This window comes from Falco biarmicus, chromosome 1 (genome assembly GCF_023638135.1).
Source record: "Falco biarmicus isolate bFalBia1 chromosome 1, bFalBia1.pri, whole genome shotgun sequence".
NCBI lineage: Eukaryota > Metazoa > Chordata > Aves > Falconiformes > Falconidae > Falco > Falco biarmicus.
The window spans coordinates 39,014,049-39,036,314 of NC_079288.1; the positions used below are offsets into that span (position 1 = coordinate 39,014,049).

The 22,266-nt window shown below is 59.8% G+C and overlaps 2 protein-coding genes across 2 annotated transcripts; one reads left to right on the plus strand and one right to left on the minus strand.

Moving 5' to 3' along the window:
* Positions 1 to 8: 8 nt before the first annotated feature.
* On the minus strand, positions 9 to 3,064 carry GSC2 (goosecoid homeobox 2). The gene is made up of 3 exons (XM_056359542.1): positions 2,314 to 3,064; positions 1,243 to 1,490; positions 9 to 857 (listed from the first exon to the last, which is right to left on the minus strand). The coding sequence occupies exons 1-3, from the start codon at positions 2,621 to 2,623 to the stop codon at positions 753 to 755; spliced, it is 663 nt and encodes a 220-aa protein (XP_056215517.1). The 5' UTR covers positions 2,624 to 3,064; the 3' UTR covers positions 9 to 752.
* A 4,193-nt stretch (positions 3,065 to 7,257) lies between these two features.
* On the plus strand, positions 7,258 to 21,350 carry LOC130158631 (thyroid adenoma-associated protein homolog). Its single transcript, XM_056359422.1, has 31 exons — positions 7,258 to 7,403; positions 7,899 to 8,076; positions 8,295 to 8,381; positions 8,664 to 8,691; positions 9,034 to 9,182; positions 9,375 to 9,497; positions 9,736 to 9,856; positions 10,127 to 10,278; positions 10,787 to 10,871; positions 11,150 to 11,286; positions 11,729 to 11,926; positions 12,323 to 13,019; positions 13,117 to 13,269; positions 13,362 to 13,471; positions 13,608 to 13,768; positions 14,016 to 14,182; positions 14,450 to 14,635; positions 15,180 to 15,325; positions 15,897 to 16,040; positions 16,354 to 16,458; positions 16,663 to 16,863; positions 17,154 to 17,304; positions 17,440 to 17,674; positions 17,802 to 18,041; positions 18,176 to 18,401; positions 18,523 to 18,729; positions 18,935 to 19,173; positions 19,342 to 19,524; positions 20,011 to 20,277; positions 20,360 to 20,565; positions 20,682 to 21,350. The coding sequence occupies exons 1-31, from the start codon at positions 7,279 to 7,281 to the stop codon at positions 20,951 to 20,953; spliced, it is 5,679 nt and encodes a 1,892-aa protein (XP_056215397.1). The 5' UTR covers positions 7,258 to 7,278; the 3' UTR covers positions 20,954 to 21,350.
* Positions 21,351 to 22,266: the final 916 nt, after the last annotated feature.

The following is a 22,266-nucleotide window of genomic DNA, read 5'->3' on the forward strand; positions in this document are numbered from 1 at the left end:
ACACGCGGTGCCGGGTCAGTTTTATTTCTCTGGCAGCTTTACAGGACATGGTTTCCCCTTGGCCCTGCCGGGACACTGGCACCCCTCACACCCTGCCGGGACACCAGCACCCCTTGAGCCCTGCCGGGACACCGGCACCCCCCGCGCCCTGCTGGGACACCGGCACCCCTCGTGCTGGTGGGGAGCCACTGGCATGACCTGAACACTGGCCGTGCCGGACCTGCTCACTGCCAACACATGGGTCACCTCTCCCATGGGCTTTAGGGATAAGTCCATGTTCATTTGTCAAGCAACACATGGCCTGTTCGGTAAGCTCAACCCCAAGAGCAACTCTAGATGCCATCATGGTGCTGAAAACAGGAAACATTCATTTGCAGGATAATTTGCAGATCTACAGCAGTAAAACAAGCACAGCTACTGGCTGCACAGGGCAGAGACAGGAGGAGGACTCTCCCCTTCTCCCGAAGCACAGGCATTTAACATGGGTACAGCTCTGCCCCAGCAGGGGCTTTTGGCAGCGGTTTCTGCTTAAGCATCTGAGGATCATGCCTGGTGAGTTATTTGCTATGTGAACTAGGTTTGGAGGAGAAACTGGGATGTGAAAGTGCCATGTCTGCTTTTACCTGTCCTGTGGAATCACAGAGATTCCCTGTGCTTCGCTAGTTCCCCTCAGATTACCCCCCTATGGTGCCTGTCAGCTACAAGAAATGGATGCTCTTGGTGTTCATCTGCAGAGATGCGTCCTGCAGCCACTAACGGCTCTCCTCCGAGGGCTTCTTGGTGCCTTGAAGAAGCAGCGCTGAAGCAGACACCCTCTTCTGATGCCGCCACTTGGCACGCCGGTTTTTAAACCAAACCTAGAAAGTATGAAACAGGAAAAGAACTTCTGCATTTCATGTGTTACCTGGAGGGGTGGCAGGCAGTACGTTCCTGGACTGTACAGCACAAGCGTTAGGATATTGTAATACATTTCCCAGTATAAAAGTTTGAGACAAAATTTAATCAATCCCTCCCCTGCAATCCTGCTCAGGTACATGCAAGGGGCAGCAGGGAGCTGGGACCCCCACTCCCCATAGCAAATTCAGAAGTCACGCAGATCACATAAATAATGACTATACACTTGGGTGCAGGGAACAAGTAGAACTGGGCATGTCTGTGTGTTCATACATACAGAACATGCCCTGGTCTATGCTCTTGCAGGGGCTGCAGCTAACAGCACCTCACAGAGTGGCGGGATCTCACCTCTACCCTCTCCTCCTTCAAGTGAATGCGGTTTGCCAGGTGCTCGCGGGTGATGACATCCGGGTACTGGTTCTGATGGAAAAGTGTCTCCAGGGCCTGCAGCTGGTCTTCAGTGAATATGGTGCGGTGCCGGCGTGTCCGGCGCTGGATCTGGTGGAAAGTCTGCAGCTCACTCGAGTTCCCCTGTGGACTTTTACAGACCCTGACCGTTGAGTGGAAGAGCCGCATGGGCCAGGGGAACTGGGCGTCTGCAAGGGGAGAGGTACGGTGGCAGTGTTAGATGTGGGGCAGCTGAAATATCCATCTTGCTCAAAGCAGTCCAGGCACAAGTTGCATTCATGCATGTTGTTTGGAAGGAGGCAGCCAAGCCAGCTGGGGCTGGTGATGAGTTGCGCGATCACCATGCAAGCGAGAAAAGGGCTTAAGGCATCACTTTAGGAGAAGCATGCAGGTGGGGAGCACTGATTGGGTTTTCCTTGTTTACTTACCAATTACGCTATGGCCAGCTCCAGAAAATAGCTGGAAATACACAGCCCAGTGAGGAGCTATGCTTCAGTCCTGATACAGGGGATTTCTAAACTTTCAGGATGTTCTTGAACTGCATTCTTAAGGGTTTACTACTTTTTTTCCCCCCTGGATGCAGTAATTTTGCTAGATAGAGCCAAAACCTCTTTTCCGTAAAGGACAAGTCAGGTCCCCCCAGGGCTGGTGTTGTCAGGAAGCACAGGTACAGCTCTGTGCATGGGCAGCATGACAATGAGGTCCCACACTCCAGAGAGAACTTCCCCCCAGAAGCATCATCCTCTCAAGTGTTTTACACTACACCAGTAATAACCAGTAATAAATAGCACTTGCTGCTTTTATAACTCTGGCAGCATTGCAGATAAAAGTGCCTGCTCTTGGGAACCATGCTGAGGATGGAGCTCAGCTTGCTAGAGCTGGGGTCTGGGACCGCTGCGGTGGCAGGCCGGACACCATGGTGTTGCCCAGGGCCCAGGTTTTCCCCTCCATGCAGCGCTGGCTCCAGCCCCACCACGAGCCCTACGCCATGAGTCAAACCCAAACACTCACCCAGCCAACTCACTGAGTCCTGCAAGGAACGGGCAGTCGTGTGAGAACAGCAGCAGCAGTTGCAGCCGGCCCCTTCCAGCTCTTCCTCCTCCTCTTCCTCCTCCTCCTCCTGCAGGGAGCTGGCCTGGATGGTCTCCAGCTCACACAGCCCCTTGGGTGCGCAGTCCAAGATGCTCTGGAGGCACAGTGGGGCCAGGACCTGGGGACTCTTCTCTGCCGGGCTGGAGAGGATGTCCTCAATGCTGAATGAACACGGCTTCTTGAGGCCTCTCCTGCTGGCATCGGCTTCCGACACTGGCTCTGAAGACATCCTCTGCTGGCAGCCGCGGCTGCGGGAATGGGCAGCTCAGGCTGAGCGGGGTTTGCTCTCTGTGCACTAAGTCCACAGTGGGGTCTTACAGGGGAAGAAGACAGCTTATGTGGCTTTTAAAATGGACTGGCAAAGCCATCCAGAATTGCTGCTTTGTCTTGGCATTTCAAGTGACTGTCATTCTTGCAGCCAAGTTTTTATTTTATACACACAGACACTTTTTCTCCTTCTAACCTAGCTGCTTCATGACTGAAGCCACCCTAAATATATATATATAGAGAGAGATATAATCCCTTTGGAAAGAAAACCGTAAACCCCCCTGTGAATAAAATAAATTCTAACTAATCTTGGCAGCTTTGTGAAGGGTTAGTGTGGATCTAAGATTTAGCTAATCCCACAAAAATGACTGGAGAAGGAAATCTGATTTCTCCATCTTGGGTGTAGATTTGAGGTGGTTATGATCTCCATTGTGCTGCAGCCTCCGATCCAAGGAAGGGGGAGGATAGCTGTTCCCAGCCTGGAAATGGACCAGAGGATTAACTCCTTAAAAGAAGCAAATTATCCCTTTCTCTGGCCAGATGAAAGCTTTCCCATCAAAAGAGAGCTGTCATATCATACAATATGAGAGAGGAGAGAGTTCAGCTTAATAAAAAATCTTTTTTAATGATAGCACAGCCTTTGGCTGCACCATAACTCTCTGCAAAAGTTGATTTATTTTCTGCTGAAAGCAGAGAAATTGTATTTTCCCTCCTTCCTCTTTCCCCCATCTCCACTGCCCTAATCACAGTGATAATGCAGATGCTTTGCATGTATCCAACATACTCTTTGTAAGGAATCAAAGACCTTAATAAATTAGATTACTGGCAGCTTGCAGCAGCTCTGTGGCGTAGCTTAGTGGCATGTAGCCACCTTTTGCACAGCTGAGCGGTACCCCAGCGTGGCATCAGGAGGGGAACGGGAGGATTTCTGCCTGCTGCCTTCATGTGCAGCAGCTCAGGCAGGAGCACGATCTTGGTGCCACAGCTGATGGGCAGTTTGCTGAGCCCAGAGCAGGCAGGAGGGCTGCTGGGGCAGCCGGGCTTCCCCAAAGCTTTGTCAGTTCAATTCCCAACAACTTTTGTCCAGTGAGAGAAACTGGGGTGAGGCTATGGCCAAGAGCAGTGACTCAGGATGGGAGGAGACGGCTGGCGTTGACCCTCCCAAGGGCACAGCAAGGCCTGGCAGATGTGGTCCACAGGAGGAGAGAGGACATCTTCCATCTTGGGTTTATAACTGAAATGAGCAGATGGGTTTAAAATAGAGAAGGTGTGGTTGAGCTCAGGTTGCTGAGGAAAGGTTCTTGCCCACAGCAGTTTGGTTTAAGCCAGAGTAGCAAGGCTTTGGCAGTTCACACAGGGAATGCTCTCCCACTTGGTGTTTTTTTTCAGGGGAGAGATGATACCAGGCCCGAAGAGGGTCCCCCGTGGAGAGTCGGCCAAGCCACGACAATCACACCAATATGGCTACATGCCGTGCTCACTTTATTAAACAAACAGGTTATATTTATAACTTAAACCGACTGCTCACCCGACTTTACACACAGGTGATTGGATAAAAGTCTCTGGGCCACGTGGGGGTCCGTGTCGCTGATCGGTGGGCATGCTGCAGGTGCCTTACCAGAGTGTGCCGATGAGAGTGTGTTGATTTCGTGGTCCACAGGACTTGCTCTGCACCTGCCTTCTGGTTTGTGCATAGCTTGTTTTCCTTCTCCCACTGCTTGTTCCCAGGACAATTTAAAACTGCTCTGCAGCTTCAACTAACAGGCCTGGGTTGTCCAACCCAGACAATGGTAACATATGTCCTCGGTCCTTTAAAAATCCCTCTACACAGGCCCACACCAAGGAGATGCACAGGTGAGTGCTGTGAAACCACTACGCATCAAAGGTCCTCGTGGCATCTCATGACTTCACACTGAACAGCCCAGCAGCCTCTCCAGCACCACACAAAAATGAGAGCCAGTCTCCAGGAGAGCCACCACTCTGTCCCCATCCCTTTCTCCTGGGCCCTGCTTTCTGCCTGTGCTGCCTCTACCCTGCTGGTCTCCAGTGCTGGGAAGAGATGCCCCAGAGCCGCTCTACCTGCGACCCCCAAACCTCTGTAAAATCTCACTTAAAAGCAAACCACTATTTTTTCTTCCATCCCTTTATTTGCCTCACCTTCAGCTATGCTGATGGCATAGCATAAATTATAAGCATGCTTTATGAATCTTTACATATTTGCTGTAGGTTTGAGAAGTTCACTGCTGTCCTGCCAAGCTGTCAGCACTTCAGAGATGCCCAAACACCAGGCATCATCGCAAACTGCTCCCAGCTTTTATCCTTGTACCCAAATGCTAACACAGAAGGTGGACGCAGAGCCAGGTTCTGCTCCCTGTGCTGTGCCAGTCCAGAGGGACAGCAGGGAAGGTAAGCTGGGACATGCTGCGGGCAGGTGGAGGATCCAACCCGTTCTGCTCTTGGCTGTAATAATCATACACCTGAAGCGGATTAATTCTCCTTCCCCATCCTTAACAAAAGACGCCTTTCCCTGGCTTCCCTTGCCCGCCCCTGCCTTCTCACCGCACATGCACTTAGCCTATTAGGATCTCCGCTGATTGCTTTCTTTCATTCCTCCCATACCTTTCACTTCAGAAAATGGACTGGTAATACTTCTTTTATCAAAGAATTATAGGATTTAGGACCCAGATCTTACAAAGAGACTTTTGATAGCTGCTGGTAATCAAATCCCAATCGGCAGACACTTCTCTGCACCCTGTTACTGGAGAGGAATAAAGGAAAGGGATTATTGATGTTCTGTTTACTGAGCCTCCAGGAGATAGGATCGCTGGGCTATTTCATATTAGAAAAGGAAACGAAAATAAAACAAGAAAGAAAAAAAATGCAGACAAGGGAGGACAATATAGATATAGATAAAAAGAAAAGAAACAGGCTCTTATCATTTTCTTATTGGTTAAGGAGATTCCAAAGCCATTATAGAAGATTAGCAAAAAGGTTAATCTGCTTTAGCCGTTCACTTGTCAAAAGTGAATTTATAGTGTTTGAAAATCCTTCCTGTGGTGAAACCAGAAAAAAATCCCCCTCTCCGTCCCCTGCCCTTCCCTTCTGCAGGCAGCACAAGGGGATGGGAACAGGATCTTTGGGGACCCTAAATCATGGGAGCACCCCCCCCTGCCCTGCCCCTGTCTGGGTGCTGGCACACATGGGAGTTCTGGTTTGGCACTGTTTTCCCCCACTCCCGTAGGGGTGGCCATGGTGCTCAGGGGTAGAGGAGCAGGTCTGAGGGACATGACCATCCTCCTGCACTGCCTTGCCTTACCTGAGGTGAATCCTGGGCTGTTTCACTGGTTTATATTGGCAGCAGTCAGGGCATTTGGGCTTCCAGGATGATTTCTAAAGTGGGACAGAGATGGATGCTGCTGGCAAATGTTGCCAAAAACTACTGACTGGGGCCTTTCTGTCCCCAAGCACATCACTCACCCAGGGAACCACATCTCAGCATCCTCCCAGTCACCCAGCACAGACGCTGGCCCACGCCAGCCACACTCTCCTGGGCTGCCTGTGCTGCCAGCTCATGCAAGCGGCCGATGCCCATTGCTCGCCCCAGTGCCACTGTGAGAAACAACCCAGGGAAAAAACAGTCCTCCAGGGTGAACTCCAGCAAGGAGCACTTTCTCGATAGCTGCTGGGTGAAGTTCAGTGGGATGAGTTAGTCAGGAGTCATAAATATGTTTAATAAAGATACAGAAATCATAGAATGATAGAACAGTTTGGGTTGGAAGGGATCTTTAAATGTCATCTTAAAATCATGCCTGTTAAAATTGTTCAACCCTGTGCCAACTGACAAAAAGGACTTGGAGAAATAATTTGGATTTGATGATAGTTAACACCAAGTGTTAGAATAAATCTGTTTCTTTCTCCAAGGGCCATTCCATCCTGTAGGAAGAAGCAGAGTCCCTTTGCTGGGGGTTAGTGTTAATAGTGATGCTGGCTAGTAGGGAATGTTAGCTGACGGCGATGCTGGCTGATGGGGAGGCTGGCTAGTAGGGATACTGGCTAGTAGGGAATGTTGGCTGATGGTGATGCTGGCTAGTAGGGATGATGGCTGATGGTGATGCTGGCTAGTAGGGATACTGGCTAGTAGGGATGCTGGCTAGTAGGGATGCTGGCTAGTAGGGATGCTGGCTAGTAGGGATGGTGCCCATGGCATAGCAGGAGAACTGTGGAGGACCAAACCTCCTCTGACACAATGAAGCACGATGGAGTGAGACAACTATTTCTCTCCGAAGCATTTCATTTGGTGTCTCAGAGACCTCACAGCCACCATCCACGCTGTCCAGCTTCTGGGCTTGGCAGCAGCACCAGCTCCCCGGTGTTCAGCCCTCCTGGGTCTCGCACTCCCCACCCGCTGTGGCACCAGCTTTCAAATGCTGCTGCTTTTTGATCCCCGACTCGCAGCCCGCGGGGGCTGCAGCGCGGCGCCGGGGGCTGCGGGGAAGGCGAGCGGGGGCCGGGCGGGGGGGCTCGCCTCCGCCCGCGGCCCCCAGCACCCCCGGCGCCTGCCCGCCCGGAGGCAGCGCTAGGGGGCGCCGCTGAGCCGGCACGGCGCGGCCCAGCTCTATGGTGCTGGCGGCCCCGGCCATGGGAGCCGAGCGGGAGGCGCGGGCCTGCGCCGCCTTCTACGGGGCGCTGGGCATCGCGCAGCCGGCGCTCTCCTGCCTGCGCTGCCTGCGGCAATTCGCGGGGTAAGTGCACGGGCCCCGGGCGAGGAGCTCACGGCATCCCCTGGGCGCGGGTCCCCCGGGAATCCCCCGGCGCGGAGCCCCCGAGCACCCCGCGGGCGCGGGGAGGGAGGGAGGGAGGGGGCTCCGCTCGGCACGCGCCAAGGGGACCACTCGTCCCCGTTCGCATCCAGCCCGCGCTGCAGCGGCAGGGCAGCAGGTTTTAGGGGGTTTCGGGTCCTCCTGCCCGCCCTGCTGCGCCCCACCAAGGGCTTGCGTTGGCCGGAACGGGCTGGGCTGTGGAGTCGGAGCTTTGAGGAGTTCCTTCTCCCCCCTCCCCCGCACTGTGCAATGCTGGGCGCAGTTGTGGGAGAGGAGTGTTGCAAGCTGGAGCACTCCAACCCTAACCCCCATCAAGCTGGGGCACACCCACCCCGGTCCCCACCGAGCCAGGGTCTCCCCCCCACCGCAATCCCTACCAAGCCGGTGTATCCCCACCATATCCCTGTCCTGTTCCAGGAGTACTACCAAGAGATGCAAAGACAAGCACCTGGAGGAGGCTCTCCTGCTGTCGCGGGTGCTGAGCGAGGGTCTGCAGGCGCTGGGTGAGGCAGAGACTCAGCCCCTGCTCCGCTGTGTCTTGGCTTTCCAGATGGAGGCAACCAGCAGCTCCAGCTCCTTCCAGAAACTGGAACAGGTCTGTGGTGCAGCTGGCTGGGCTGTGGTTTCAGAGCAGCTACGGGCCCTGAGCGCTGGTGTCAGCCGCCTCTGCCCGCTGCTGGCGTGGCTTTGGTGCAGCTGCATCCGTACCGGCAAAGGGGCCTGGGCGACACCACAGAACTCCCCCAAAAGTGCCCTGCACTGGTGTCCTCGGGCGTCCCGGCAGGCCAACTGACTCGGGGTGTCTCTCGGCAGATTGTGACCTGGCTGGCAGTGGGGAAGGAAGCCCTGCTGGCCCAGGAGGTGGGCGCGCTGCTGGCTGGCCTGGTGCCACAGAGCGAGGTGAGAGGACCCCAGCTGTGCAGTGGCACTGGCGTTTGCAGGGGCTTGCTGGAGCCCTTGTGTGACAGGGACCTCCTGGTTTGGGCTGCCCGGGGTCCTTTGCTTTTCTTCCCACCATTCCAGGGCTTTGCCCTGCTTGCAGCCAGCGACACATGGCTGCCCATCACGCCAGCCTTTTGCTCATCCCCGGGACTGCTTCTGGCGCAGGCAGGACCCTCCTGCCCAAGGTACCGAGCCCCAGTATTTTGTCACACAGGACAAACTGTCCTTCTGCCCCTGCAGGTGCTGTCTCCTGGGGACCTTCAGTCAGGTCAGTCCCTGCTCCTTCCCCTCCGGGGGCTTCTCCCAGCTCACACCACCAATGTACAGGACAAGCCCTGCCCACCCAGACCGGGTCCTCTGTGCTCGTGGGAGGGGAAACAAGGGATCAGCCGGATCCGTGGGATCTCTGCACAGGTCCCAGTAGCACCCGATGGCTCTGCCCACCCACCTGGAACAGTTGGAAACTGGACAAACCAAAGCACCCCCTGCATCCCAGCCCCGTTCTCACCCCACTTACCAGCAGTGCAGCCCTTGGCTTAACCAGGAGCAGGGCTGGCTGCGGGCACAGTGCTGGGTGGGCCGGGGGCTGATGCTGTCCCCTCGCCCACAGTGTGCATGTTCATGGAGGAGAGCAGCCTGGGCCGGCAGCACTGGCGGCAGAACCTGGCCCCACTGCTGCAGTGCCTGGCCACCACCTTGCGCTGGGTGCTGCAGAGCCAGCCTACGCCTGGCGGCACGTGGGGCTACCTGGTCATCAAGGTAAGAGCCAAATCTGGGAGGTGGGGAAGGATCAGCCCCTGCAAGGGCTGGCGGGGCACTGGCAGCGATGTCCAGGAGGGATGTAACACACAGAGCCGCTTCAAATGGCCGTCCCTGAGGAATCACTGCTTTTTCAGAGGTGAGGGATACTGACAGCCATCCCTGTGGCCCCTGTCCCTCCTGCTCCTCCAGGCTTGCCTCCAGCTCTTCCAGGTGCTGCCAAAGGATGTAGCCCCCCTGGTGTGGAGCAGAGGGGGGAAGAGTGAGACCCTGCAGAGCCTCTTGGGACTGCTGCTGGGGGTGGCATGGGGGAAGGTGCGTATGGCCCCGGGGAGGGATGGTGCTGCCTGTCTTGGGGAGCAGAGCAATGCTGTCCTTCTCGGGTGCTTTCCCCATTCCCCTCCCTGAGGGAAGCCTGCAGAGACAGCCCCGGTGTCTGGGCTGTGCGAGGGACCCTGTGTAGTCACCTGCATGGGCGTGGATGGGGTGGTGAAATGGGGTTTGGTTTTAGATGGGATTTTGAGCTGTGCCTTTGCCTTCCCTGCGAGTCCAGGCTCTGAACAAGGACACGAGGCTGCTGGCGGGCACGGCCCTGAGCATGCTGGTGAACACAGCCCCTCAGCCCCAGGATGGGGCCAGCGCCGTGCTGACCCTCTTCCAGCTCCCCAGTCAAGGTGCGTGCTTCATCCAGAGCCGGGAACGGCCTCTGGCAAAGGGGACGTCAGCAACAGGTATGTTTGTGTGTGAGGGGACAGAGGCCAGTGCCACTCACCAGCAGTCCAAGCCGGACTCTGCTGCTGTGTCCCGTTCTCAGGGTCTGGGACCCCCAGCTGCCACCAGCCACCTCCCACAGTCACTCTTGAGATGAGCCAGGGCAGGCTGCTCTCAGAGCAGTGTTTGGGTTTGCCGTCTTTCTGCCATCCAATGCGGCCGTTTCCCATCAGGCACGGGGGAACTGAAGTTTGGGGAGCTGGCGGTGGAGGTCCCCCCTGACCTGGAGCCAGATGGGCTGGAGAAGCTGGTGCTCACCAGAGGTTTGCTGACATGCTGCAAGGTGGACATCCTCAGCTGCCAGCTGGAGAGCTTCACCCACAAGGTAGGAGAGCTCAAACCCAACGGCTGCGGCTTGAGAGAGCCCTGGAAGAGGGCTGGCAGCCACCGGCAGGGGCTGTGGATCCCTCGGGGATGGAGCCAGGCTGCACCAGCCACTCCATGCATCCTGCTGAGCACAGCGAGTTAGCCGGGGGCCTGCTTTTTCCAAAGACACTTGCACAGGGATTTTCCTCTCCTGGGGGCCTGAGAAGCCAGGCAGTGCCAAAAGTAGCCCCTGCACAAGAGAAGCAGCAGCAGCAGTGTTTGCCCTGTGCTCCCACAGCATGAACCCAGGGCTGCGCCAGGCAGAGCGCAGCCTCCAGCTCTGCCACCTCCATCATCTCCCAAGTCCTCAGGAGCTGAGAACTTCCAGACAGGGAGCAAAAGCTAGCAATAAGCTGCTGTAAGAGCAGGAGAACCAGGCAGTGCTCTCCTTACCTGTCCTGTGGCAGGGTTTTCTCACCCTGGAAAGCCCTTGCCTGCCTGCTTCCTGAGCCACTGTGCTCCCACAGGCCTGCCTGCTCCTGGACGTGATCTTTCCTGCTGTGTGTGCCCTGACCAAGGAGCAGAAGGATTGCCACTACTACTGCTTCCAAGGTAGGAGACGACCCTGCCATGGCAGGGAGGTTTGAAACAGAGCCCCTATGGTGCTTCATCTTCTCCCAGGGAAGACGCTTTTTGGGATCCTGGTAGCTGGTTTGGACACTGCTCTTAATTTTTGCTGCAGCCCAATGGATATGAAGCCCCTTGGGCTCTTGCGTACCTAACAGGGAAACCGCTCCCCTTGCATGTGGGGTCCTTAAGCCCCTTAAGACCCAGCTTTGCCACAGGTCAGTCTGAGGGCAAGGGCTGCATGGAGCTCTCTGCTTTCACAGCCTGTGCCCTGTGGCTGCAGCACCTGCGGGAGAGCCTGCCTGCCATCTGGCGCCTGACAGGGACGCGCGTCCTGGCCCAGGACGCCGAGCTCCTCCGGCAGCTTACCCAGCTGGTGTGGGACAACGCTGAGACCCCGGTAAGGCCAGGGTACCGAAGGGCCATGCCATGTCAGCCAGGAACAGCCCTTCCTTCTTTCATCTCAGCTGCTGTTCCCCTGCCCGTAACACACTCCTGCCTGTTTCAGCTCCATCAGCTGAATACAACCCCCTTGCCTGCAGCTGCCCAGCAGGGCAGGGGGACCTGCACTGCTGAGGCCAGGGCACTTGTCATACATGGGCACCTGTCACTGTGTCCCAGTGCTTCACCTTCCCCAGGCAGCACCCACCGGTGCAGTCCCAGCCTGTCTACATCTGCTGGCTCACTTGCCTGCCATCTCCACGTCCTCAGCTCTAGCCCTGCAGTCACGGGGCAGTGCTGAAAGCCCACAGCCGTGGGAAAGCAAAGGGTCTTTCTGATGCAGCAAGACAGGGGAGAGAGCCCACCCTAACCACTCCAGCTTGCTGTCCTTCTTCCCCCAGGTGGAAGGGGTGTCCGAGTTCATCCACAGCTCCTTCCGACTGCTGCTGGAGATCTACCACCTTGAGTGCCAGCACTTCCAGGACCAGGAGAGACCCCTCTACCGGCAGATGCTGCAGAGGGTGGTCTTGATGCCGTGGCAAATCAAAGCCAGATATGTGCCCCTGTGTGCCATCGTCCCCTACGTGGGCAGCCAGCAGGTAGGGAAGGCAGGGGGATGGGGAGGCTTGGTCACAGCTGGCACTGCTGCTGGGGTGGCACAGCCTCTGTCTGTTGCCTGTCACCTTCTCCTGCCCAGCTTAGCCATGGGAGCAGGCAGCCTTCGCAGCCAGGGGAGCCATCTTAGCATCACCCAAGGGATAGTATCCCTGGTGGGGTAGTGAGCTGCAGCAACAACGATGCATCCCTGGGGACTGCCGGCAGGGAGGGAAGCTTTGCTTGTTGATGCCCACCAAAAGCTGGCCAAAAGCACCTTGGGGTACCAGAGATGCTCAGTGTCACGGGTGACCGCAGTGTGGCCTGCACCTAGACCTGTCCCCCACCATATGGAACCTCCAACCTGACAGGGAGATGAGGGTCGTTTGCCTTTCTCCCAGGTGCTGGACACCTACCCGGACCTGCCGCAGCACCTCCTGAACTGTCTCTCCACCAACCACCTGTGTCCTGCAGCTGCCGAGGTCTACAAGGTCCTGGTGCGGCAGCAGTGTGCCGAGTGGCAGGAGGGGCAGCAGGGCATGGAGGCGGCTCTGGCAGAGCGGTGGGCGCTGTGCTGGCTGCCCCTGCTCTCCCAGGCCCTTCGCTCCCCCCTGCCCATTCTGCAGAGCAATGCTGCTAACCACCTCCTCACATGGACACTGCAGCAGCTCCCGGCCACCCAGGCACCACTGGCCAGTCAGTTTGGTGGCTGGGATGTGGCGTCGCTCCGAGCTTGGGTCTTGCTGCTGAAGGCACAGAAGAGCATGGCGGGGTCCCTGCTGCTGCAGGGCGAGGCGCTGGAGCGGCTCTCCTGCTGCCTGGGCGCCCGCGAGGAGGGTGTGCGGCTGGCGGCGCTGGGTCTCCTCTGTTGCAGCCCCAGCACCAACCGGCCCCTCTCGGGCACCGAGGTGCGGCTGCTGCGGGAGTTCCTGCCGCTCAACCTCAACTGCGACTCCTCCTCATTCCGGCAGCTGCTGCAGGCAGCGGTGAGGAAGGCGCTGGTCCGGCTGCGGGACAGCTCGCTGGCCCAGCTGCGAGGGAAGGTGCCCCAAGGCAGCCAGCCAGGCGAGGAAGAGGGGCAGCTGGCCCAGGCAGTGGGTGAGGCAGCCACCCCAGCACCTCCATCACAGCTCCAGGGGATGGGCACGTGGGTGCCCAGCCTGGCACCACTCGCTGCCACGCTTTCTGCCCGCAGGCTTTGTGGAGTGGCTGCTGCAGCTCAGCATTGCCTCGCTCAGCCCAGGCTCCAACTACCAGAGGAAGAAGACAGCTCTGCTCCTGCTGGCTGCTGTCTTGGAGACCTGCACGGACACCTGGAGCCCTGACAGGAAGAAAGGCCAGCCCCCACGTGAGTACAGCCAGCCAGCCTGGAACATCACCCCTTGGCTGTGGGGGTGCTCGCCGCCGACCCCATCCCACTGCCCTGTGTCCCCACTGCAGGGACCATGGCCACCCTGCTGAGCTACGCCCGGCAGAGCGGCTGCTGGGACTTCTTCTCCCAGCCCAACTTGCTGGTGCTGCTGAGCTGCTTGCAAGACAGCACTAATGAGGTGAGTTTCATAAAGGCGAGATAAGGTCATGAAGACGCCTGCCTTGGCCTCCAGCAGGCTCAAGCCCACCCTGCTTGCCCTGCTCTGGATGCTTTTCCCCCTCCCATGTCCCAGCTCCCCCCAACTCTCTTGGCAGATCAGAGACTTGGCCTCAGAGCTGCTCGTCCGCTACTTCCCCGCCACGTTCCCCGAGCCCATCGCCCTGGCTCTCTTCCAGCTGGCCCAGCACATGCTGGGCAGCCCCCGAGTGCAGGAGGCTGAAGCTGGAGCTGTGCTGATGAAGATCATCCTGCAGAAGTACAAGCTCTTGGCTTCCCCGCCGCTGCGGTGCCACGGCAGCCCCCGAGAGTGTGTCGGCAGCACCGGTGTCTCGCCGGAGTCTGCGTTTATAGCTCGGGGCAGCAATGGCTTGGGTTTGAAATAGCCTAGCAGTGGGGAGCAGGGTAGGGTTGGGGTGCAGGAGCCTGCACCAGGGCAGGGAGGAGCTGCTTAGGAAAAGACGGACAGAAAACTTCCTCATGACAGCATCTGCCTCTTCCCCCAGGTCAGACAGCAGCACCATGAAGGTTTGTCACCTGGAGGCCAAAGCAGCCCCAGTGCTGCCCAACCGAGGCCTGTGCTTCGCTCAGCATCTTCTCCACATGCTGCAAGCCCAGTATGCGGTGGCGTGCCAGGACCTGCTGCAGGCAGCAGCCACTGCACCGATGCACGGTACGGCCCCAGCCTGGCAGGGCGGCAAGTGGCTCCTGCAGCAGGTCTCCTCCCTGGGAATTTGGAGCAGGCAGGAATCGTACAGGCAGGACTGAGGCCACGTCCTTGCTTCAGTTTCCCTGTCCTGCTGCTCCACTTGCCCAGCGTGCCCCTCGCCGAGGGGCCCTGCTTACTCCCCTGCTCACGAGCCATTTCAGCTGCAAGCTGAGGCAGGAGAGCTGGGGCTGCAGCAGCTACCGCTGTGACCAGAGATGGCTGTTTGTGCAGGAGCCATCGCAGCCCTGCGGCGGTGCCTGCTGCAGGTGCCGGAGGTGGCTGCCTCCATGCAGGCAGCAGAATTAGCGCAGAGCTGGCAGGAGCTCATCACCCGCCTTGTGACCACAGCAAGAGACATCACCTCCTTCCTCCTGGGTGCTCTGCAGAGCCAGCAAGGCCCCGGTGCTGATGAGCAAGGTGAGCATGTCGCCAGCCCCAGGAACCACTGCCACCTCCACCACAGTCATCCTTGACCCAGCAGCCCTCCAGCCCTGGGAATGCACTTGCTTTGGCCTTGCTGCTTCTAGCAGGGGACAGCAGTGGGGCTGGGAGTGAGGTCCAAAGCAGGACACACAGGCAAGGATGCGCCAGGCAAACCGCGGGAGCAGAGCGCTAGTGCCTGCTTGGGTCCCTTTCTCAACTGCACATGGGAATGGCAACAGAATGAGAGGCAAAAGCCTTCCAGAAGCAGCAAGGCACTTGCCAGATCAAAGCAGCTTGGGAGCGCAGGGGCTGGCAGAGCCCTTACAGCAATGGCTCGGAAAGAGCAGCGGGGTAAAGTACACTCAGTGTCCTGAGTGGGACACACTGTAGGACAGAAGCCACTGCCATCCGTGTGCACTCCGAACAGGGGACCGTGGGTCCCCCGACCCGCCAGCAGCATCCCCCTCCCTCTGCCCCACACTCCCCGCAGGCACTGCCCCACACCGCTCCACTCAAACCAGGCTTCTCCCTTTTGCAGCTGCTGCCCCATCGTTTGCTGACATGGGAAATGCCATCGGCTCCCTCATCATGCAGGGGAAAGGCCGGGGGCAGGAGGAAGAGGACTCAGTCCTGCTGTCAGAGGAGCACAGCCTGATCCTGACCTGCTGCTGGGTATCAGTGAAGGTAGGCACCCCTCCCCTTGGCAGCGGGGACCGGACCAGCCCGGCATGGCACCCACCACCCAGCCCAGCAACTGGGCTCTTTAGCCCCCCTTGGGGCATTCACCCTCCCTGGGGACCAAGGGGGAATCTCTGCCCTTACCTCGGAACTGCCACACTCATCCTCACCCGCTGCCAGCAAGGGTGCAGCCACCACCCTCCCCAAGAGCAGCCACCTCCCTGCCGGCCGTGATGTAGCCCCCTGGTTCCCAGGCGCTGACAGACCCCAGCTGCGGCACTGACTGCAGCCCTGCAGCTGCCCCTCCTGGCATCTCCACAGCCTCACCAGTGGCTGCCTGGAAAAAGGTCACCTCCACCACACAGGCCTTGCAGCTGCCTGGGAAATGGCCATGCCGCGGAGCCCGCGCGTGTTGGTGGGCATGCTGGCGGTCAACTGCCCAATGGCACCGGCAACTGAGGGTGCCCATGCTGGGGGTGACAGCGCCTGCTGTGCTTCCCTGTGGCAGCGATGGTGGAGCAGGGCAGGAATGGGGCAGCCCCACTGCCAGTCCCGGTGACCTTCCACTTCTTCCCAGGAGATAGGGCTGCTCCTGGGGGGCCTGGCCAAGCTGCTGCTGGCCCCGGCGCTGAGTGCCGGATCGGGGCCCCTCCTGTCGCTCCCCACCCTGCAGACAGCCACCAGAGTGTTCCAGGAAATCCTGCTGCGGTGCCGGCACTGGGTAAGAGCGTGTCCCACCTGCGGTGGTGTGGGCCCTTGCCCACCCCTCCGGCTGTCTCCCTGCCCTGGGCCAATAGCCAGGGGCTCTCACTGGCATGCAGGAGGGTGAACACAGAGGGGCAGGGTCTGCTCTGGGGCAGGACATGGGGCTGGAAGCCCCCGTCTGGGATCCCAGTGCCAAACCCCGCCACAACCCCACCACCATCATGCCTTCTTGTTTTCTCCTTGTCCTTTGCAAAGAGGTTTCTGGGGGCCATGGGGGGCTAGTGGATGCAGCCTCCGGGGTGCGGGGGCCTGACACCGCTCTGCCCTAGGGAGCAGTGGAGGGCTGCAGCATGGGCTTCACCAAGTTCTGTGCCGCTCTGCTGAACCACCCAGACGCAGAGCTGCAGGCCATCCCACAGACTGTGCTGGAGCAGGTACCGTGCCTGTTCTGCCCGACGCTCCCCCTGTGCCCTGGGGAACCACACGGCCACGTTCCCCCAACCCTGGGGCGAGCACCCACCTGGCAGTCAAGACACTGCAGTGCAGGGCTGGTGCAGCCTGTGCCCTCCCCTGCAGAGCAGCTGCAGGCTCCAGCCAGCAGGTTTCCAGCCATATCTTGGGTGGGTTTTGTTCCTCAGGGCCTAGAAGCGCTGAGCGGACCCCGGAGCAGCTCAATCACGCGCCGTGCCGCCGGCTTCCCCATGCTCTTCCTCTGCATTGTCAGTGGGGAGGCCCCGGCACTGACACGGCCCCTGCTGACCCGCTGCATCCAGACGCTGCTGGCCTTGGCCACCATGGCGCTGCCGCAGGACTGGGACCAGACCCTTGACCTCCCGCAGGTGAGTACAGCGGGCACTGAGCTCCTGGCTGCTGCAGCCCATCTGGGGACAGGGTGATCTGTGTGAGGTCCCCTAAAGAGAGCCGCACCGGGTACTCCAGCATGAGGCTGCGCTAGCGCAGAGACCTCGGAGTGAGCAAAAATCTGCAGCCCTGGCCACGCTGCCCATGCCGGCAGCCCGAGAGCTGACGGCCCCTTGGCTCCCGCGTCTCTTCCCACCATCTTCCCTTTGCATGGAAGCCCAAGCCCCATCCCTGTGTGGTGCCGCTGAGCCCTGTGCACTCTTGCCAGGTGTGTGCCCTCCACGTGCTGCAGACGCTGGTGCGCGGCGCAGGGCTGGGCGGTGCGCTGCTGCGGCACGCCACACCGATGGTGGCCCTGGCACTGCGGGGCCTGGGCTCACCGTGCTGGGCTATGAGGAACGCAGCCATCCAGCTCTTCAGTGAGTACTGAGCAGGAGAGATCCCTGCCGAACTGGTGCAGCCCTCCAGGGTTGGGACCCTGGCTGGGGTGAAGGGTGGGGTGTCCGGCAGGGGCTGGGTGGGACCTGATGCTGCTTTTGGCTCTGTCCCTGCAGGTGCCCTCACGTCCCGGCTGCTGGGCCAGCAGCGGAGCTGTGGGGAGGGCTGCCCGGCGGAGGGGGTGAGCCTGCAGGCCTTCCTCGGGCAGCATCCCCAGCTGGGCGCTGTGCTGCTGGGCGAGCTGGAGGCGGCCACGGGGCCCACCCTGGGGGGGCCCTGCCTGCGCCCCGCTCTCCACGCCATCCTCACCCTCCTGGCTCAGCTGCAGCCCAGTGCCGACGACCCTGGCAGGTAGTGGGGCAGTGGGGATGCTCTGCCTCAGCCATGGGCTCCTGCAGTGGGAGGTGGTCCCATGGTGCCTTGGGGGGTTTCACTCCCACCGAGAGCATCACTGCATGGTCCCTTTTTTGCTCTGCAGCCCCTCTGCTCACTTTCTGGAGCCGCTGCTGGGGCTGGCAGGGAGCCCCATCTATGCCGTGCGAGCAATGGCTGCCAAGGCACTGGTGCCCGTCGTCCCACAGCCCCAGCGCTGTGGGCTCCTCCTGCAGCTGGCCCAGCAGCTCCCTGACTCACCCGGACAGGTCCGCTCGCACAACACCGTCCATGGGTGCCTGCTGCAGATGCAGGCACTGCTGGCCCCCACCCCAGGCACCAGCGGGTGAGTGGTCCCGTGCTGTCTCCCTGCCCGTGGCCCCTGTGGTTGCCCTACACCGAGACACAGCTTTTTGGCCACAACACAGCGCCCGCTGCGGTGCCAGGGACCCTGTGCTAAGGCAGCGTGTCTCCCCACAGGCTGTCGGCCGAGGCGCTGCGCCCCGTGGCTCTGCAGCTGGAGGCGCGGGGCTGGCTGCTCACCCCTGCCCAGCGCTGCCCCCTCATCCGCGCCACCTTCCTCCAGGTCCTCGCCCTCCTGCCCGCATCGTTCAGCCACAGCTTCACCCAAAGCATCTACAATGCCATCAGCACTGAGCTGGGCAGCCTCCCACCGCGGGGGAAGCCAGGATGCGCCGAGCTGCAGGTGCTGCTGCCTGCCTGGAAAGTCACGGCCATGGCCGCCCTGGCAGCGAGCCTGGGGGTGGGGGGTGGGGACCCCTTACTGGAGGCCAAGTGTTGGAAAGGGGATCCTCATTTTCCTCCAGGTGGGCTTGGCCGTCCTCCACCAAACCATGGCCCGCTTTGTGTGCAGCGAGGCAGCCCGGCTGGTGGATGGCAAGCGGATTGGCGCTGCCTGCTCGCTTCTCCGGCAGCCGAATCCCGATGTCCAGCTTGCTGTCCTGAGCTGGGTGATCTCCAGGGCAGGAGGAACGTGCGAGGAGCTGGAGAAGGCTCTTGGGCTGACATTGCTGGTATGACAAGGCTCAAAAGTCACCAAGGAAAGCAGAGGGTCCCCGATGCACTCCACGGATGAGATCCTGGGTGCTCACTGGGAAACGCTGTGCTCCCTGGGCTGAGGGTGCATGGGTGCAGGGCACTTGCCCGGTTGTTGCTGAGGTTGCCACCCCACGGTGCCGGGGCCACTAACCATGAACATTCTTTCCCATTGTCAACTAGGAGAGCTTGTGGTTGGTGCTGCGAGAGAGAAGGGACAAAGAGTTCCTGAGATTGTACCTTGAGGCTTTGCTGCATCTTTGCAGAGACCCCTCCTCGTGGTCGCAGGAAGCTTCCTGTAAGCTCCAGGGCTCCTCGGCAGCATGTCTGAAGATGCTGCTGCACGTGGTGGAGGCTGAGTGTCCTGGTCCCGACCTCCTCTTCCAGGCACTGTGCTCTGCCAGCCTGCTGCTCGCCCACTGGTAGGTCCCTGCTGCTGCCAGGGGGGCTCTGCCTGGCTCTTCCAGATCTTTCCTTAGTCCTTGCTGGAAACAGAGCCCTGACTTCTTGCCTATACAGCACAGCTTTGCGCCTGGGTCCTGCGACCTCGGGTGTGCCTGAATTCCCTCTTCTTCCCTGGCCTCTGGCAGGTTCGGGGACGAGGCCAGCCCGCTGGTTGAGCGATGGTGCACAGCGCTGGAGGAGTGCAGCCGGTCCGCTTCATCCGAGGTGCTGCGGCTGGCGGCTGCCCGCTCCTTGCAGATGGCAGGTGCCGACGTGGTGCGGCGATCCCTGCATGCTGCCTGTCCCTCGCTTGTCCCCGTGGCTCTGCGGTAGGTTACTGAGCCCATCCCCTGGGGTGGCCATGCTTGCAGGAGCAGTGCTGCCCGTGGTCGTGGTGCATTCCTAGCAGCACTGCTCCTTGGAGCCCAGGCCCCAGTGTGCTGCAAGTTAATTGACTCTGTGAAAAGTTTCCCCAGCAAAAAATTCAAGGGTGTTAAAGAAAACCCCACTCATTCAAAAATCACTAGCACCCAAGAGCTTGCAACTTACAAAAAAATTGTGGGTGACAGTTTAATAGAAGCAGCCAGTCCCTTATGAGCAGCAAACTGCATCGTTGGGTCCCTCAATCCCCGTCGCAGTCCACACCATCCTAAGCTGCAAGCTCTTGGGTGGTGGCTGTGCCTTTCACAGTCCAGGAGAAAAGTCCCTTGGGGAAGCATTGCCTTGGAAGTTCATCCTTCCCTCCCCTTCAGGCAGGCTGAAGATGCTCTGGGAGGTGCAGTGGCCTTCCCTTCCCTTCTCTTCCCTTTCGCCAGGCTGATAAACGTGGGCATTCACCTTCTGCAAGATGAGGAGCAGGAGGTCCGGCACGAGGCCTCGGGTTTTGCCAGCCTCCTGCGGCAGGACCCCAGGGGGCTGCTCCAGCACGGCTGCATCTTTGTGCAGGACAACATGGGGCTCCAGAGCCTCCTGCAGCTCCTCCTGAGAGAGTTTGGGGAGTACCCTGAAACCTTCAACTCGCTACTGCGGCACCTCCCCGTTCTCGATCTCAGGGGCATTGTGGAGGAGCTGGAGGCAAACAAGTGAGCTGCCAGACCTGCGGGCTGCAAGGGGGACCGTGGCACCGGCCCTTGGCTTCACTTGTGCCTTGGCTTTACTCCCCAGAGCCACCAGCCTGTACAAGGAGGATGAACCCAACGTTTTTGCAGAGCCGGCTGTCTTGGCCCAGCAGCTGCTCCCCATCCTGCGGCAGCTCTTGGACAAGGCACACGCCAGCAGCCCGCTCCGTGCCTCGGCTCTGCACTGGCTGGCGGCTGCGGGCCCCAGCGTCCTACAGGACCTGCAGTACTGCAGGCACCACTGGAGCCAAGGTACAGCGCTGCACGAAGCCCCTGGGGCAGACAAGTTGATGTCCTTGTCCCCCAGGCCAGCTGTGCCTGGGGGGACCCCAACCCGCTCATGCCTCCTTCGCCCGCTCTCTCCGCAGGGGCTGCTGCCCGTGGGGGGATGAAGGCGCTGGGCTGTTCCAGGCTGCACGCAGCCGTGGCTGTGCTGCTGGTGAGGGCACAGCTGGTGGCACAGGCGCTGCAGGTGCTGGGGGAAAGTGCCACCACCGTGCCAGGGCTGGGTTGCAGCACCCAGGAGCTGGAGCAGGAGCTTGTGCTGGTGCAGGGGCTGCTCGTGCAGTGTGGGCTGGCCCCTGTGCTGAGCCAGGGCAATGCACCGGGGGAACAGGGACCACCATCTGGAGCTGCCTGACAGCTCCGGGCATGGAGCGGTGTCACACCAAGCCCGGTAGCCATGAGGCTTCTGGCTCACACTGCCACATCCCACCATTTGCTGGATGCTCTCTGGCTGCCAGCCAGGACTGCAGGTTCGGTGGTGTAACTCAGGGGAACCCCACTTGCCGTGCGGGACACACTCACTTCGTTCCCAATGTTTTCTAACTCCCCATCCCCATCCCAAGGCCACCAGTATGGCATCACTGGGGGCACTCCTGCCTGTGGTGTGGCATCCCTGCCCTTGGGCCTGCGTGGGAGGAGGAGACACATGCCCTGGACCCCTCGTACCCCCTTGTGCTGCTCGAATCCAACCACCTGGTTTTTAAGCCATGGCCAGCCTGGGCTTTATCCCGAATAAAGAGGCCAAGAACATCCTCAATGTCAAAGCCTTCTAATTTCCCTGCTCAGGAGGGGTGGTGGGGAGGGGGGGCTCTGGTGGGAGCCAAACGCATCATGGGGGAGCAGACAGGCTGCAGCCCCCAACTGCAGCCCAGGGGCTCAACCCCCAAACCACAAGGCACACAGACCCCCGGGAACATCCAGCCCTGCAGGTGCTGCCCTGGCTCACAGCTGCAGACAGCCGATGGGCAGGTGAAGACCCAGTGCCCCGCATCCCCCCAGCCCCAGCGCTGCCCCACCTCAGCATGGAACAGGATGCGGCCACATCTGCTTCCCGTGGCTGTCTGCCCAGCACCCACACTGGCCCCGGCCCAGCGGGAGGGGAGCGGCGGCAGCCAGGGACCTGACCGGGTGCACGGCCCTGCTACCACCACCAGATGCAGCACATTGAGGTGGCTCAGGGGAAAGGCCGAATCCTGCAGGTTAAGCTTTTGGGAGGCTGCGGGATGGCTGGCAGGGAGTGATCCTGGGGTCTGCTTTCAGCATCGCCATCCCAGCCCGGCAGCCTGACTTCCCGTGGAGAGCAGCTGGGCTGGGAGGGCTGTGCAGCAACGGCAGGGGCATGAGAAAGGGCGGGAGTAGGCAGTTCCCTGTGGCTCTGCATCCCCTCTCCATCTCTAGTGGGTTTCTCTGCTCCGCTCAGGCCATCCATCAGTGCCACAGTGGTCTCAGCCCAGCTGGTGAGGCCATGTCAGCGTGGCTGGGGAGTGGCGGCAGAAGCAGAGCCAGCTGCAGATGGAGATCCTGGAGCTACAGGAGACCTTGCAGCTGCAGAAGGACAAGATCCTGCTGGAGAAGGAGAAGGTCCTCCTGGAAATCATCAAACTGCAGGGAGCTGGGCACCTGGCAGTCTGCAGGAGCTGGGGCAGCCCAGGACCACAGTCCCCACTG

Coding starts and splice junctions, on each gene's coding strand:
- GSC2 (XM_056359542.1), bottom strand. CDS start 2,623: ATGTCTTCAGAGCCAGTGTCGGAAGCCGATGCCAGCAGGAGAGGCCTC. Junction 1,491..2,313: donor GGACTCAGTGAGTTGGCTGG/GTGAGTGTTTGG, acceptor CTCCCCTTGCAG/ACGCCCAGTTCCCCTGGCCC. Junction 858..1,242: donor TGAAGGAGGAGAGGGTAGAG/GTGAGATCCCGC, acceptor CATACTTTCTAG/GTTTGGTTTAAAAACCGGCG.
- LOC130158631 (XM_056359422.1), top strand. CDS start 7,279: ATGGTGCTGGCGGCCCCGGCCATGGGAGCCGAGCGGGAGGCGCGGGCC. Junction 14,636..15,179: donor CCCCGGTGCTGATGAGCAAG/GTGAGCATGTCG, acceptor TCCCTTTTGCAG/CTGCTGCCCCATCGTTTGCT. Junction 19,525..20,010: donor CTTGTCCCCGTGGCTCTGCG/GTAGGTTACTGA, acceptor CCCTTTCGCCAG/GCTGATAAACGTGGGCATTC.